General features: G+C 38.1%; 1 protein-coding gene across 1 annotated transcript in view; it reads right to left on the reverse strand.

The window, feature by feature from the left end:
• Nucleotides 1-16,180, reverse strand: part of KIF27 (kinesin family member 27) — a 39,488-nt gene extending 23,308 nt beyond the window's left edge. Inside the window, exons 1-5 of the mRNA XM_029911723.1 lie at nt 16,154-16,180; nt 14,969-15,345; nt 12,240-12,440; nt 7,211-8,187; nt 954-1,097 (exon numbers count right to left, since the gene is read on the reverse strand). Coding sequence (XP_029767583.1) covers nt 954-1,097; nt 7,211-8,187; nt 12,240-12,440; nt 14,969-15,266 — 1,620 coding nt within the window. The 5' untranslated portion in view covers nt 15,267-15,345; nt 16,154-16,180. The remainder of the gene's footprint in view (nt 1-953; nt 1,098-7,210; nt 8,188-12,239; nt 12,441-14,968; nt 15,346-16,153) is intronic.
• Nucleotides 16,181-16,823: the final 643 nt, after the last annotated feature.

Genomic DNA, 16,823 nt, shown 5'->3' on the forward strand with positions numbered 1-16,823 from the left:
ACTATTTGATTCATAGATTTTATTTTTATTTTAAATGGAAAGAGATGGTTTAGTGAACTTACAGAGGGAGAAGCAGAAGGGAAGATAAGATGGGATAAAGACAGAAAAGGGAGAGTGAGGAGAACAGCACTGATTCTCCCATACTTGGGATATTTACAACTTATTTTCTTCATAAGTTTTAGGGAATGGTAATATTTGTGGATCTTATGAGACAGTCAATTTTAGCAGAAATATACTGAATATTCCATTTGTGATTTGATGGACCTCTGGCTACCAGGCAATTGCCTAAACCATCGTAATTATTTTATTGAGAAATGCTCCAAATGGAGAGGCAAGTAGTGTCTCCACTACTGCTAACACAGGAATCAGGGTAGCAATCTTCCTATATATTTAGGCTGAAATCCTGTCCCATTGACAAAGCTCCCATTAACTTCAATGAATTTAGTAGCGCCAAGATTTCACTTCTAAACTTTTTAGTATTATAATACAACAGACATTTCTATAACCCCTTCCATCCAAAGATCTCAAAAAGCTTTACAAATATTGAAGAATTAAGAGACACTACTCTCCAGTAATGTTGGTAAATATTACTGTTCTTGTTTTACGGATGGGACAGGGAACAAGTGACATTAAGTGATTCACCTAAGGTTATGCAGTAAGTCTGTGGTACAGCTAGGCTAGAATACAGATCTCCTGAATCTCAGTCCTATGTTTTAGCCACTAGACAAAACTAGACAAAGATAATTTTCTCATAATTGGTCACAGTTATGGAATCTAAGGCATAAATAGTACAGTCTGAAACAAAATTACCATTGATAAGAAAATAACTTTTGCCTGAGGGCTACAAAATTTGGCCCAAATTTTAATAACTATTAAATTGTAATTACTGCATTCTAATATGCATCTTATTTGAACCAAACTTACACAGTAAAATGTGCAAGAGGAAAACTTACCTGTAATTTATTTGTTTCTTGTACCTCTTTAAAAGATTCTAGATGTTCTTGGTTTTCCTGTATTAGTGTTAGTATTTGATCCTGTAATACCTTCAGCTCAAGCTCCTTTTGACCGAATACTTCTTCGTCTGTAGCTAACGCCTGCTAGATAACAAAAAGGAGATGGGGTGGGGATAGGAAAGGTGTTATTCTGACAACTGAATGAAGAAATTCTTCATATGATGTTAAGAAAAGCAGATCTGAACTGCAAAATTTCCCAAAGTACACCATTGGTAGATTTTCCATAAATGATGTGCTGATTCTAGTAGTAGATCTTGATGATGCAGTATCTCTACTTATTCCCTCAATTTTATTCATCATCTATTGACCTTTTTTTGATAAGTTCTTTTCTCCCTATGATGGGGTGGAATAGGCCCAGAGGCCCCCACCTGGAGGCCTCGGGGTCCTGCCACACTTGTCCCAGAAAAAGAGCAGTAGAGAGGTCTTCTAAGCTGCATAGACAGACTGCGTGGGACGTGGCCAATCGGGGGAGGCTGCAAGGGGCTAGCCAATCAGTATAAAAGGAGCAGCAGTGCAGACCAGAGTCAGTTCCTTGATGGAGCTAGAGGAGTTCAACTGGTGCTCCTGGCTGGTCAAAGAGAACTGCAGCACCATGGACAGCTCAGTGTTGGCAGGGATTGGGGGAGCAAAAAGGAGCTCCTGGCTGGCTGCTGGGCCTGAACATAGAAGAGCCCTAAGGTAAGGGTGAAGGATTGGTGAAGGCTGGGGCCATGTGGAAGTGGCCCAGGGAATTAAAAGCACTTTTGTTAAAGGGACACAGTGGCATGTGGCTACTATTCTTAGGGTCCCTGGTCTGGGACTCGGAGTAGTGGGTGGGCCCGGGTTCCCTCCTCCCACTATAGGCCACTGGGGAAATAGCCTAGAATTGGACAGTGATAAACCCCAAGAAGGGAATCTGAAGTACTTAGGGGCCCAGCTGGAGAGCTGGGGCCAGAAGGGTCCAGAGAGGTCAAAACTATTGCCTCCAGGGAAGAAGCCCTGACAGTACGGCCTGGTCCTAGGGCTAGGACTGTTTAAAGACTGCAGACACACCCAACCTGAAGGGGACGCTCACAAGAGGTAGGTGCATGCCATTATACTACCTAAGAAAAATGCCAGTAACCAGAACTACTGTATGCAATGGTATATAAATACAATGCTGCTTTCAGCATGCAGTAAAATTCAGTCACAAGATCCACGCACTTTAACTGCAAGAGTAGTGAAAATCTCTCATAAAATAATGAAGAAACTAACACTGCCTTCCTTGTTCTACAACTGTGATGACAACCACATGAATAAAGTCAGAATAGGCTTGAAAATTTATTTTGATGTCTTTACAGGTATATGATCCAATGTTGGTCTAAGCAACTTCCAGAGTGGAGGGGCTGCAGTACCTGCATAGCATACTTGAGCTCTGCAGCCATGGATGCTTGGTAGATCGTGGGGGAGGGGAGGAGGGGGAGGGGAGGAGGGGGAGGAGAAACGGTCTCTGTGATGAGGCTATCACACCTAATGGGCTCCCCAAAGCCATTCTTTTCCCAGAGCAGATTCATAGTCACTCCACCCCAACTATCACATATTGCAATTGAGCACAGGTGAATGACTCCAGGAAAGCACAGAGCATGTTCAGTACCTCAGCTGCAATTACAACAAAGACCAGGTCCCTCTCCAGCTAAATGACAATTAGCCAAAGGACCCTTAAAAAGGAACAGCTTCAAAACAGAAATACCATCTAAGAAAAGAGATTGTGGGTGGAAAGGGGGCTGAGAATGTCCCACCTAGTAATTATGGGGACTGATGATTCACAGCTCAGATCGAACCACGCACAGAGGAATATGCAACCCCCCAATAAAAAAACCAAAACAAAAGTATGCCCCTTCCATTTCTCCTGACACTGAACTGATGATGAGGGATTCCGTACCCTCCCCAGGATCACAGCAGAGAGAAGGGTGTTAGACAGGGCATGTACAAAGTTGATTAGGGGCCAGAGGTTTGTTTACATGAGCTCTACATCCAAAAAGCAACTCTGAATCACCCACATGCAGAACAGGCCTGAGTCATCTCGATGATCCAGGACTGGTTAGCCTGGTTACAGCTATTCTACCTACCTCTTGCTGCCAAGTACACTGAGATGGGCCAAATTTTAACATTATGTAAAGTGATCATCCAAGCGATTTATGAACCATTACAAGGTAGAACTTTATTCTGACTGTGTGCACCAAAGCACTGAAGTGTCTCGGTCACTTCAAAACTTAACTGACACTTCAATTTCCTGTCCCACATTGGACCTGTAACATCATTCAGATTTCAGGCAATCACTGAAAAACAAGAATTCCCTCTTCCTATTCTGACCTGGCTTAATTAATAGTAGAGAAAATAACAGCTAATAATAAAGATAAATGTGCATGTTGTGGGCAAGATGTGAGAATAAGTAGTATGTTGTCCATTTACTTCTTTTTTCATTTTACATTCAAATGCCAGAAAGCTGCACTCTTATGTACATGAAAGAAAATACAGCTACATCAAGAAAATGTTACAATAAATAATGCTAATTATTAAAACAGAAGAGGATAATGAATTAAGCTAAAGCATTTATCATATCCAAATAATTTTACTTAACATTCATAGGGAGGAAAAAACCAGCCTGATAAATCTTACTTCATTTTCCCCATTATAGGGTTATATTTTTTTAAAAATTTAAGATCAAAATTAGAATGTTACTATGATTTGCATTATTAATGAGGAACAGTAAAGTGGAATATGAATATATACTTGGAACCATTCACTGAGGAAGCATATTTTGACAAACTGAGCTAGAAATCTTAGAACATTTTCCCTGCTCTACTATATTCTTGTTTATGGTTTATAAATCTAGTTTAGCCACTGCTAAAGAGGCAAAACAGAATAATTCTCCCTGCTTGAGACACAGCAACAAGAAAGAGGAGTGGTTTGCTTGGCAACCTTACCTGTAAGCAATTAAACATGCAGCCTAGACTCTCTAGAGAAGTAGGAGGTTTAAAATAATCCAGAGGGGGAAATCACAAGCAGAGAGAAAGATAATTCAGAGTTAAAGGAACCAAGAGTAGAGGCACATGTTTCCTTTTAAACAAATTATGAGAAAGTAATTGGAAGATATAATTTATACAGGCATTTCCCAAAAGAGAAACTATAAACTGCATCAGAATTCATGTGCAAACCTCAAAGTAGGTTTCCCCAACAAAACATGCATTTTGTTGCACTATTTATAACACATAGGAGCACAGATTCCTTCTATCACAAGATATAGACGCAGATTAAGTTGTTATTGTTGACCTATTATTAATGTTCTTATTCTTTTAATGCCACTTTCAGTCAGTTTTCAACTCTTGATTCAAATGTCTTAAGTTACACCATTAACTTCTGATTTGGTTAAAGCTGCATGGTTTAGTGTACTTTTTGTTATCCATACACAGCATGTTAACATAACATTGTTTCCAAAAGTTCCACCTGCTAAGAGGCTGTCCCCGAAAAAGTTATGTATGTTTATCATGTAATATTTTTGGGGGGAGGAGGGGAAGTCATGATTGAGATGGCAGAGAGCTCTTCTCTCTCAGCAGGTCATTGTCTAGCACTATTATGAGCTGAAAGGCTGCAACCTTATGTCTGCCTCTGAGAATGAACTGTTCAAAGTTGCCAGCACCAGAGTTCCTCTCTCACCTCCTGCTAGATAGCAGTCCTGCTGAGAATCTCATGCCTTCTTCAAAATTCTCACCTCAGCAGGAGAATTGAAAAGAAATGTTATGGCGCCAAAAAGCAGAAGGCTGATATGTAACATAGAAGTATATGTCCAAGAAGTGCTATGATAAGAAAATCTGCGAATAATGGATAACAAAAAAGAAAGCTGCAGTTTTGAGAAACTCATTTCATCTTTTTTTTCTTGAGTGTTACAGCTCTCAGTCAACTAAGGATCTGACAATTAAAAGAAAGGAACAACTTTTTGTCAGGTATTTTTATTTTTGAAGTAGGGCTGTCAAGCAATTAAAAATATTAATCATGATTAATCGCACTGTTAAACAATAGAATACCATTTATTTTAAATATTTGTGGATGTTTACTACATTTTCAAATATTAATTTCAATTACAACACAGAATACAAAGTGTAAAGTGCTCACTTTATATTTATTTATTACAAATATTTGCACTGTAAAAAACAAAAATATTGTATTTTTCAATTCACCTCATATAAGTACTGTAGTGCAACTTTCACGATAAAGAGATTGAATTTACAAATGTAGAATTATGTACAAAAAAACTGCATTCAAAAATGAAACAATGTAAAACTTTAGAGCCTACAAGTCCACTCAGTCCTACTTCTTGGTCAGCCAATCACTCAGACAAACAAGGTTGGTTACAATTTGCAGGAGATAATGCTGCCTGCTTCTTGTTTACAATGTCACCTAAAAGTGAGAGCGGACCTTCGCATGGCACCGTTGTAGCTGGCATTGCAAGATATTTATGTGCCAGATGTGATAAAGATTCATATGTCCCTTCATGCTTCAACCACCATTCCAGAGGACATGCTTCCATGCTGATGATGGATTCTGCTTGATAACGATCCAAAGCAGTGTGGATTGACGCATGCTCATTTTCCTCATCTGAGTCAGATGCCACCAGCAGAAGGTTGATTTTCTTTTTTGGTGGTTCTGTAGTTTCCGCATTGGAGTGTTGCTCTTTTAAGACTTCTAAAAACATGCTCCACACCTCGTCCCTCTCAGATTTTGGACAGCACTTCAGATTCTTAAACCTTGGGTCGAGTGCTGTAGCTATTTTTAGAAATCTCACATAAGTACCTTCTTTGCGTTTTGTCAAATCTGCTGTGAAAGTGTTCTTAAAACGAACATGTGCTGGGTCATCATCCAAGACTGCTATAACATGAAATATATGCAGAATGCGGGTAAAACAGAGCAGGAGACATACAGTTCTCCCCCCAAGGAGTACAGTCACAAATTTAATTGATGCATTAGTTTTTAATGAGAATCATCAGCATGGAAGCATGTCCTCTGGAATGTTGGCTGAAGCATGAAGGGGCATATGAATGTTTAGCATATCTGGCATGTTAATACCTTGCAACACCGGCTACAAAAGTGCCATGTGAACGCCTGTTCTCACTTTCAGGTGACATTGTAAATAAGAAGCAAGCAGCAGTATCTCCCGTCAATGTAAACAAACTTGTTTGTCTTAGCAACTGGCAGAATAAGAAGTAGGACTGAGTGAACTTGTAGGCTCTAAAGTTTTACACTGTTTTGTTTTTGAGTGCAGTTATGTAAACCCCCCCAAAAATCTGCATTTGTAAGTTACACTTTCACGATAAAAATATTGCACTTCAGTACTTGTATGAGGTGAATTGAAAAATATTGTTTCTTTTGTTTACCATCTTTACAGTGCATATATTTGTAATAAAAAATAATAATATAAAGTGAGCACTGTGCACTTAGTATTCTGTGTTGTAACTGAAATCAATATTGAAAAAGTAGAAAAACATCCAAAAATATTTAATACATTTCAATTGTTATTCTATTGTTATAAATGCGATTAATCGCGATTAATTTTTTAAATCACGATTTTTTGAGTTAATCGCGTGAGTTAACTGAGATTAATTGACAGCCCTATTTTGAAGGATAGCTTTTATCATTCATGTGAAGGACTGGCTTAATAATAAGTACTAGGTTCAACATTGATACTTGAAACTACAGTGTTGAGGCCAAGTAAGTAGGTAGATCGGTACAACTTGGCATCAGATGACCTATGTTGTCAACTTGTCTGTGGCTCTGATACATTAAGTTATACTGGTGGGATATAAAATGAGATTTCTCAGTTAACTTGACAGCTTCAATTATCACTATAAAGGAAAGAACTAACAGATGAGAGGTCATCATACTGTTATTCAATCTCTTTAAAGGTGTAATGAAAATTAATTATCCCGAGCATAAAACCTATTTGCCCACCTCTAACACAATGATGATTAATGTTTTAATCACCTATCAAAATGAATAACTCACCCAGGTGAGCAGGCAAACAGAATTCTGCAATGCTGCTATTATTTAACTATATAAAACCCAAGATAAAATGCAGATGACAGGGTTAAGGATTTTAAAACTTTCAAAGTCTAATGTGAATTCTACTAGTGGGCTACCCTTTCATGTAACAATACTTAAATTAACAAGTTATAGTTTAATACCTGGCATTTTTTTAGTTCCCTCTTCAGTTGAAGAATTGTGATATGATGTGGCTCCTCTTGGTCGTTTCCAATTCCACTATCAGTTCGTGGCATGACAAGAGCTGCCTTCCTTAGCTCCTGTGCCATGTTGATCCAATCCTGCAGTTTCTCTTGTTGACTCCTTGTTAGGCTGGCAATGTCATATAGTTCAACTAGGAAGGGAAACGCTTCCTCTATGCAATTTCTGTAGTTGAAACACTCCACCTGAAGCTGGGAAAGCTGCTCCTCAAGAGAACGAATTCGAGTCCTATCTTCACTCATATCCTGTGATCCCTGGCTAGCATGGCTCATTACACTAACCTGCTGATTCTGCAAAGCTTCCCGGAGCAACTTGATCTCAAGTTCCATTTCATCAATCCGGTCCCGCTCAGGGTTATAGTTTACAACTGGTTTATTTCTAATATTCTTGGCTCTGTTGGCATATTTGAGGGAATTTAAAGACTCATCAAAGTCAGATGAGGATGGATTTATACATGTTATCATGACAGTCTTGGCATTTCCTCCTAAGGAGTCTTTCAGAATACGAGTAATTTTAGCATCCCTATATGGGATATGTACACTTTTTCTCTTTGGGTCTCCAAGAGCACTTATCACATTTCCCAAAGCCAATAAGCCACTGTTGATCTGAATTGATTCCTTGAACCGTTCACCAGTGTTCCCTGTTTTTGTCACCCTTTCTGATCCTGCCAAATCCACAAAGTGGAACTTAGAAGCAATGATCTGGCCTGATCTCAGAGATGAATCTTGTGCAGCATCTACATTTTTCGGAGACTGTGCAGGTTGTTGCTGACAAATACTGATGGTAAAAATAGCATGAGATCGACTGGAGTGCTCATTCATTTGTGTCGTACCTGTGTGGCGAGCTGCATTCCCACTTTCTAAAAGGCTCATCACTTCATCCACACTTTCCACTTGGCAATCCTTGGCACCAACAATCACTACAAACATCAAGCCCAAGAAAGCATGAATAATGGGTTAACATTAGATTCTCAGCTAAAGTTTAGAGAAAAACAGTTTTTAGATAAAGTCATGAATAGTCAAACTAATCCACACAAAAAATACTAAAAATCCAGCAAAAAAAAAAAAAAAAGCTATAACAATGTGTACAAGCTCATATTAGTATATGAGCTCACAGCAAATACCTATAAGAAAAATGTATCTTAATGGAAGCACTACATACAGCATATTAAACCTGTAGCGTATGTATAAAATGCATTTTTACCTTACCAGAAAGCTTGTTGAGACTTTAATTAAATCAATACAAAAAACAACAAATGCAAGGTTACAGTGAAGACTTTAAACAAACAAAAGATAGAAAATTCAAAGTTATGGCTCTCACAAGTCATAACTTTCTCTTTTTATACCTATATAATATTTGTATTATTGTTGATTGGCCTAATACAACAAACACTTACATTTGTGAGTAATTTTACTCATGTGAGTAGTCCCACTGAAGTCAATGAACTATTCAGTTGCTCATTTGCAGGATTGGACCAGAGGGTATTAATGTTTATACCTTACTACATATCTAGGAAATATGACCAAGTAACACTTACTTCAAGCAATTATTTTGAATTTCCTGACTACTGAGCTCTTCAAATGTCTACATGTAGGAGCAGGATTTTATAATGTCCCATGAGAATTAATGTATGATTTGATTTCATCCTGTCAGCCACCCTTTTTGAATAGCAGAAAGGAATGACAGACCAGAACAATCCTTATGACTGATTATGGTCACCCTTTTGTTTTAGGATAAGTTATAATGTCTACTATGGTTTCCTATATGTATTACAAATCAGGCACTCTAGTTAAATATACATTTCTTAGTTTTAAGGTTTTAGGACATCTACATCGAGCACATCACCGGCCACCGACAGTACCAGGAGGCGTGAGCCACAGTGACATCGTTCTCCCACTACGAGAAAGGGACCAAGTGACCTTCTCCGTTGGATCATATGAACTGGAACCATAAACTCCCTGAACATTAAATCTCACCAAATGAGGGTCAATCCATCCTCATCATCATATCCACTCATTATTATCCACACCCGAACATAGCCACTTTATGAACTTCATACCCTCATATCTCAATGTCTGTACTTTGACCCATCAACCTTTTACCCCCAATCGGGGATATTGCAGATTATGTATTCCTCATGCCACCTTATCTTAAACCAAACTTTGCACCCTCGATAATCTGTATGTTATTCCCTGATATCCAGAAACGTCTATGCTCAAACTCTGTTCACTATTTTTTTTAACATCATCTTAGTAAGAGACAGGATTTTGTATTATATCTATGTTAAGGAGATCAGAGGAATGTTGAGAGCCTGAAGCCCCAATGTGAATTGTTTGTTATAAGATTTAGCAAGGCTTGATTTACAATGTATTCTGCTGAATATACAATACTACTGTCTGTATACCTTTGAAGGTTTCTGAGATTGTGTGAATGAGGAATGCATGCATCAGGAAAAGATAAGGTGTGAAAGCCATCACAAATGTCCAGATGGTCAAGAAAAAGTGAGAGACTTGGAAAGACCAGGAGACAATCAGAAAACATCCATTGTACCTGATGCTAAACATGTTAGCAGCATTGACCACCTCAGAGGTGAGGCAGGCACCCCCGAAGGCAAGACAACAAATAGGAGATAACGATGGGAAGCCCGACAATAACCATCAAATGATAACACCACTTAAGGACTAACGCTTACAGGATGACATTGCAAAATGCATGGACTCAACTGGGAATTTACAACTATAAAGCTGGGGTGTTTTGCCATGGAACTCTGGGTTCAATCCTGCAAAGCCTCGGAGTATCGGATCGCGACCGACAAGAGCCCAGCTCCTCACTCGTGCTCAATCTAACTGGCCATTAGATTAACTCAAGCTACAACAGACTGGTAACTATAAACATCACTGGCGGGACTCTGTGTGTGTGTGTGTATGTGTATATGTGTGTGATTGAAAAGCATATGCTAACTGTTGTATTTTCAATAAATGCTGCATATTTGCTTTCCTCTATAAAGATCCCGTGTGCTCTGTATGAGCATAACATACATGCAGGTCTGTGCACACACAAAAGAATTGAGTGCAAAACTGGAGGACAAGATAATGCCATACTGAAAGATCGGGCCCAGTGTGCAAGGGAGCATTGTGTCATGTTGCCTTATGATAAATTAGGAAAAAACAGTGTATCCCAGTGGTTCTCAACCAGGGGTACACATACCCCAGGGGATAGATCAACTCATCTAGATATTTGCCTAGTTTTACAACAGGCTACATAAAAAGCACTAGCAAAGTCAGTACAAACTAAAATTTCATACAGACAATGACTTGTTTATACTGTTCTATATACTATAGACTGAAATGTAAGTACAATATTTATATCCCAATTGATTTATTTTATAATGATATGGTAAAAATGAGAAAGTCAGCAATTTTTCAGTACTAATGTGCTGTGACACTTTTGTATTATGTCGGATTTTGTAAGCAAGTAGTTTTTAAGTGAGGTGAAACTTGGGGGTACGCAAGACAAATCAGACTTCTGATTTGAGAGCCACTAGTGTATCCCATGTATACCACAGAATTTTACTTCATTTGAAAACAACATTTCTACAGTCAATGCATTTGCTATCTTTGAGGATGCTGTCATAGCAAGCTCAGAATAATGGATTACAAAATAAGCTATGTTTAATTCATCAGGGCAAAACAAAAAACAAAAAATCCAAAACGTGTAAAAAAAAGTATCTTAATGGTGATAAAGGTTTCATGCTTGAATAACTTAAACACAGCTATATGGAATTTTACAAACTTGATCTGCTCTAAGAACAAGAATGAGAAATCTCAGTTCAAAGGATAATTCCCCCCCAAACCCCAGTTCAAAAGAACTGAAAATAGATGCTTATAATGGAAATTGCTTCTGAGCCGTAACTAGAACACTGTGGTAGAGATTCCATAATATGTTGCTTAAGGAGCAAGGATTTTCTGGACAGCTTCCATACCTCACAGGTCTCTGTTTAATTGGATAGTCGAAAATACAGAAGTAATAAAGAATATTACTGTCCAATATAGATTTCCCCCAGGATTTTACTGATGAATGGGAAGAGCTTGCCATAGAAGGATATTTGGTCAACTGAGGCTGATTAGAAATTTACACACATAAATGTTTGTACTAAAGAGAGTAACTGATCCCTGAACAATAGTTTAAAATTTATTGATGGATCATTGTTCAAAAACCTATGCTCCACCAAGAGCATTCTGGCATTCATCCATTTCAAAGCCACCAACAAGACCAGCAGTTTATCTCAGTATCACTTTCTCTTCACTCATTTCAATTTGTGAAACTATTGAGGCCAGATGTTTACTACATGTATAGCTTCTGCATAATGCAATTGAAGTCATAACACAACAGTTTGTACAGTATAGAAACCGTATATTTTATGTGGAATTAAGTGTAAAGAGGCTGGGAAGCAAGGGTCCAATCTGCAGAATTTACTCAGGTGAATAATCCCATTGAAATCATTGTGAATTTGTTTTCCTGACGTATTAACAGCTACACCTCTACCCCTATATAATACTGTCCTCGGGAGCCAAAAAATCTTACCGCATTATAGGTGAAACCGCGTTATATCGAACTTACTTTGATCCGCCAGAGTGCGCAGCCCCTCCCCCCCGAGCACTGCTTTACCGTGTTATATCCGAATTCGTGTTATATCGGGTCGCGTTATATCGGGGTAGAGGTGTATTTAAAAACAAAACTGACTCAGACCATTCGAGATGAACTTTACATTTATCAGTAAAATGTATCCCTACAATAGACCTCCCCTCTTGTTTCCTAATATCTGTAATTAATAAGTGCTTTTTCTTTTAAGTCAAGACAAGAACATTTTGCATTTGCTTTCATAAACTTGCACTTAGAACAAAATATTATTTCAAGCATATAAGTAGGAGCAAATTTAATACATTTTTGAGTTAAAATAGGCTTCCCTACCTGTGTTTCCCTTTTCATCTTCTCTGATGTGTAAATCTTTCATAGAGGTCTCCAACTCCAGCAGATCTCTGAGTTCTTCCTTGTAGACCTCTATATAAGATACTTTCACACTGAAGTCAATATTATGGTTTTCAGAGATGCTCTGAAATAGTTCCTGTATAGCATGTGGAATGATACCTTTTTCATCCTCTGCAACCGATGCTAAAATATAAACAGAAATGTGACCAGGCTTGCAGTGAATATATCTTTATAGTTTAAACTAAAGTTTAAACTTCTGAAACGTGAACAAAAGTCTGTGGCCATTAGTGCTAAGCCACCTGTGAATCTGAAGAATTTAGTCCTGTCAAAAAGTCACAATATATCAATACTATTGAATGGCTGAATATTTGTTTACAATCCTTAACAGGATTCATATTCAAGCTTCAATAAATTACTTGTTAATATAAACTGGAGGGGAACATGGTGAGTGGTTCAGCAGTCAAATGCATCACTATTATAAGCCTATATTTCTCATGAGCCACATTTCACACACAGCGATTACTGATGGCCAGGACATTGCACAATTTTACAATGACAACCTCAATTTTCAGTAGATACCTCTTGCTCCACTAAGGATACAACAGTAAGTTCCTATGTGCTGGAAATAGGAGACAGTTTTTAGGAACACTTCTTATTCTTTCAACCAACATATGGCTCACCAATGCCATGCCAAACTCCTGCTTTTAAATATCAGCAAGGATCTCAGATGTTACTTATTCCACAGTATGGAAATTGGTTGGGGGTTGATGAGAGGCTTCTGAGTGGCTCACTCCTTCTAACCAAGAAAATTAGAAATTGTCCCATCTAATCAGTGACTCAGTAGGTATATGCGAAAAAAGTTGCTGAGCTTTGAACAGCTTTGTATTGTGGCACCTGCTATTTAAAGATTCTAGGTAACACAGACTTAACATTAAATAACCATGGTCAGTCAAAAGATGACAAGAAATTAAAAGAATAAAAAGAATTAAGAATATGGAGAATTTTAATTTTTACAGAGATTTTTAAAATAATCTATTTATATCCACTTGGAAAGGTGAAATTAAAAAAAGAACTGCCATGCTATAATTTGGGGTTTTCTATTAGGAGATTTAACACCTGAAAGCAGTGAACATGGTCAAGGGGAGGAAACCCAATCTTCAAATGATTCAATTTAAACACAGAAAAAAAGATAATATGACCCAGTTAGTCTGAAAGATAAAAGAGACTGTTTTCCATATTTTAGAATAACATGCTGATTACCTGATGTAGCCAATATTTAAACAGCAGGAGTCTAATCTGGAATCTTGAACCACAAAGACATTGAAATAAGAAATGTCTTACAATCTTGTTTTCTATTATAAAATTCTGCAGCAGCAGCACGCTCTAACAGGAATAGAATTCCAATAATAATAATGTCTGATAACTCAGAATGATGATGGTTAAGGGAGTTGTCATTACTGGCAAAATAACCCAAAACAAGATCAGATGTTTGCCATTTTAAGCCAAAATTCTGATCTCTATGATACTGATCTGGTACTGACACTGTATCCTTTTTTAGACCATCATATGGAGACAGAAGGCCAAATTCATAGGTGAGTCTAAGGGAATCTAAGGTGGTGTACTTCCTACCTCCTGACATCCTCAATAATTTCAAACTTCATTACACTCAGTTTGAGTCTAAGGAGAGGCTACATTGGTGTAATTTTCATGCTAAAGGAACAAAAAGGAAGTGTATATTACAATGGCCTAGACTCACTCAGATTCACCAATATACTACTGCTAAAATAATATTTTCTCAACTCTTACTTTAGATAAAGAGGTGAGCAGACTCTAAGTTGTTCAGAATGTAGTATTCAGACTCTCATGGTGCTCAACTGAATTATTTGAGGAGCACAAAAATATTCTGGGCACTCAAGTACTACAGTGATGGATATGCTAGAAATACCTAAAGTAGATTAGATAGATTTGCTCACCATTGCTTGTTTTAGTTAATACCAAATAAAGTTAAGATCAAACAGGTTAAAATAAATGAGCTCTGGATGCTCAAGCACAGGGTGGGATTAAATTTGGAAGATGAGAGCAAATAGTCGCACATCTAAAACAATCCTATTTTAAATGTGGATCAAATCCAGAAGCTCCAACCAACCTCATATCAGTGGCTGGCACTGACTTAATGTTGGGGGGGTGCGGAGGAAAAGCACTTCAGATGACACTTCTCAGGGTTCTTGAGTACAGTCTAATTTAAGGTAAACCCCTGTTCTGGATCACTCATCTAACTCATGTTTGGTCAGAAGAGTATATTAGTTTATAGTATTGTTTTCCATTAGCCTTTTAAACGTTTTTTGTCAGTAGCATAGAGCTTAAATACTGTAGCAATGAGCAGTGTAGAAACTTCTCAGATATAGACAGACTGAAGTGCTCTCTATGCTGCATAGACACAGTTGTTGGAATTATTTATTGCAAGTGGAGCCAGGCCAGTGTGCTAAGGGGAAAAGTCAATCAAGCAGCAAAAACGAACAAAAATCCCTACACACACAAACAAAAACCCAACAGCCAGCCTGAACAACAATTTGCCTCAGGGTTTTAAAAATACACTTGTAAAATATAGTTATTTCACAACTATTACATAGCCTTCCGAGTATTATTTATTAGAGTTAGGCAAGTACACTGGTCACAAATCACAGAAACAAAATAAACTTTCCAAAACATACCAATGTGACCTCCACCAATGGTGTACGTCTTCCCAGACCCTGTCTGTCCATAAGCAAAAACAGTAGCATTATATCCTTCAATCAAAGACACCACTAAAGGCTTAATGCAAGTTGTATAAATTTCATCTTGGGTTGAATTTTTGCCAAATACAAAATCAAAAGTGAAGACACGGTCTTTCCCAATGATAACTTGCTGTGTGTTTGGGACCAGTCTCACGCATACTTGATGGTTATGAAGAATCTCTTTGGAAAGCAGAGGTCTTATTCTTACGGCAACTTTAACTGGAATCTCTTCCATGACAGCCTCCAATTTTAACACTTAACCTGAAAAATTTTCTTATGGTTCTTGTCTTCACAACATTCTCAATCTTCTGCATCTAAGAAACAAAGTTTTCTGAATTACACAGTGAATAGAAGTTCATTTCCCAGTGACTTACTTAACTTTCCACTTTGGAAAAAGTTAACTAAAGCGAGTGAGTTTCTGTCCTGTAAAAATGGCACAGAAGGGTCCAGACCCATATTTCTTCAGTTTATAGGTAATTTCCCCCCCCCCTCTTAATTACCAGACCAGCAAATTCGACCTGGAACTGAAAGTCAGGTGATCTTCTTTCTGGACATGGCATGATTACATTAAGTCAGCAGTTCTCAAACAGGGGGCATGAGCCTCCGGGGAGGATTGCTAAACTTTCTATGGGGGTACGGCAAGCCTTCCCATTCACTTCCAGGGTTGCAACACCACTTGGTGAAATTTAGCCCATTCGCCACACCATCTGACAGTGGGGTGGCTAGGACAAATTTCACTGAGTGGTGTTGCGACCCTGTAAGTGAATGGGAAGGCTTGCCGTACCCCCATAGAAACACTAGCACTCTTCAATGCTGAAATTGAGAAATACTGCCCTGAAAAGTTTGTGGATATTAAGTCATGTGCTTTTAAAAGTTTCCTAGCCTATGCACAGTTAGCAGGATCAAAGGACTGATTTATTTCAAGTAGAATTCCCTTTATTGGAATCAATGTATTAATAGCCCCAATTCCACCTAGATTACATTGGAAAGTCTCATTTTGTAAGGGGGGGGAGAGTGGGGCTCCAAGTTAAAAAAAAAAAGTTGTAGGGGGAGGATGGCATAATTCCAAAAAGGTTGAGAACCTCTACATTAAGTAATAGAGACAGCGCCATGAGAGCTTACTTATCAATTCTGTTGATGAAGCATGTGCTCAGAATTAATCCAACTCACTCTCCCACAGCTATATTAGCTCTGTAGGGGAAACAGAAGTAAAAGCACATTAAAAATGTCTTCCACTTAAATAAGATAAGTAGATAGGACTTGAAAAGCACACGGGAAAAAGATTAGTTGCATACAACAAGAAGGTGTGATTTTAAATACTTCTCTGATTATTATACTTTAAGCAGCCTGATGCAGAAGTCAGGCCTTTTTAATCAGTGTTAAGTACCTACCTAATTAAAATGACAGTTTTGTTTTTTGTTTGCATTTGTTTTTTGAAAACAGGTAACTTATAGAAATTTGATTCCTTTTGTTGCCCTCTGCATATTCACTCTTAGAGGATGCACCCCCTCCCACAGCTACTTTCAAGAACCTTCTGGAAAGCTGTTTGTCAGGCATGGATGGACACCCTCTCGGGACACGAAAGATTCAGAGCTGAAGTTATGGAAAGGCTGTGTGACCACAACCACTTCAGTTCAAAGAGTCCCATGAGAGCAGAAATGAGGGGAAGAAGAAGTTGCACTGTTTGCTAGACTTCCATATATAGGAATATGTAAAGGCCAGCTTAGCATATATGTATGTATGGATTTCCTGCCTTTTAATACTTTAGAATCAAAGCCTAAATAAAAGGTTT

This window comes from Terrapene carolina, unplaced genomic scaffold, assembly GCF_002925995.2.
Source record: "Terrapene carolina triunguis isolate 2854851 unplaced genomic scaffold, T_m_triunguis-2.0 Scaffold113, whole genome shotgun sequence".
Taxonomy (NCBI): domain Eukaryota; kingdom Metazoa; phylum Chordata; order Testudines; family Emydidae; genus Terrapene; species Terrapene triunguis.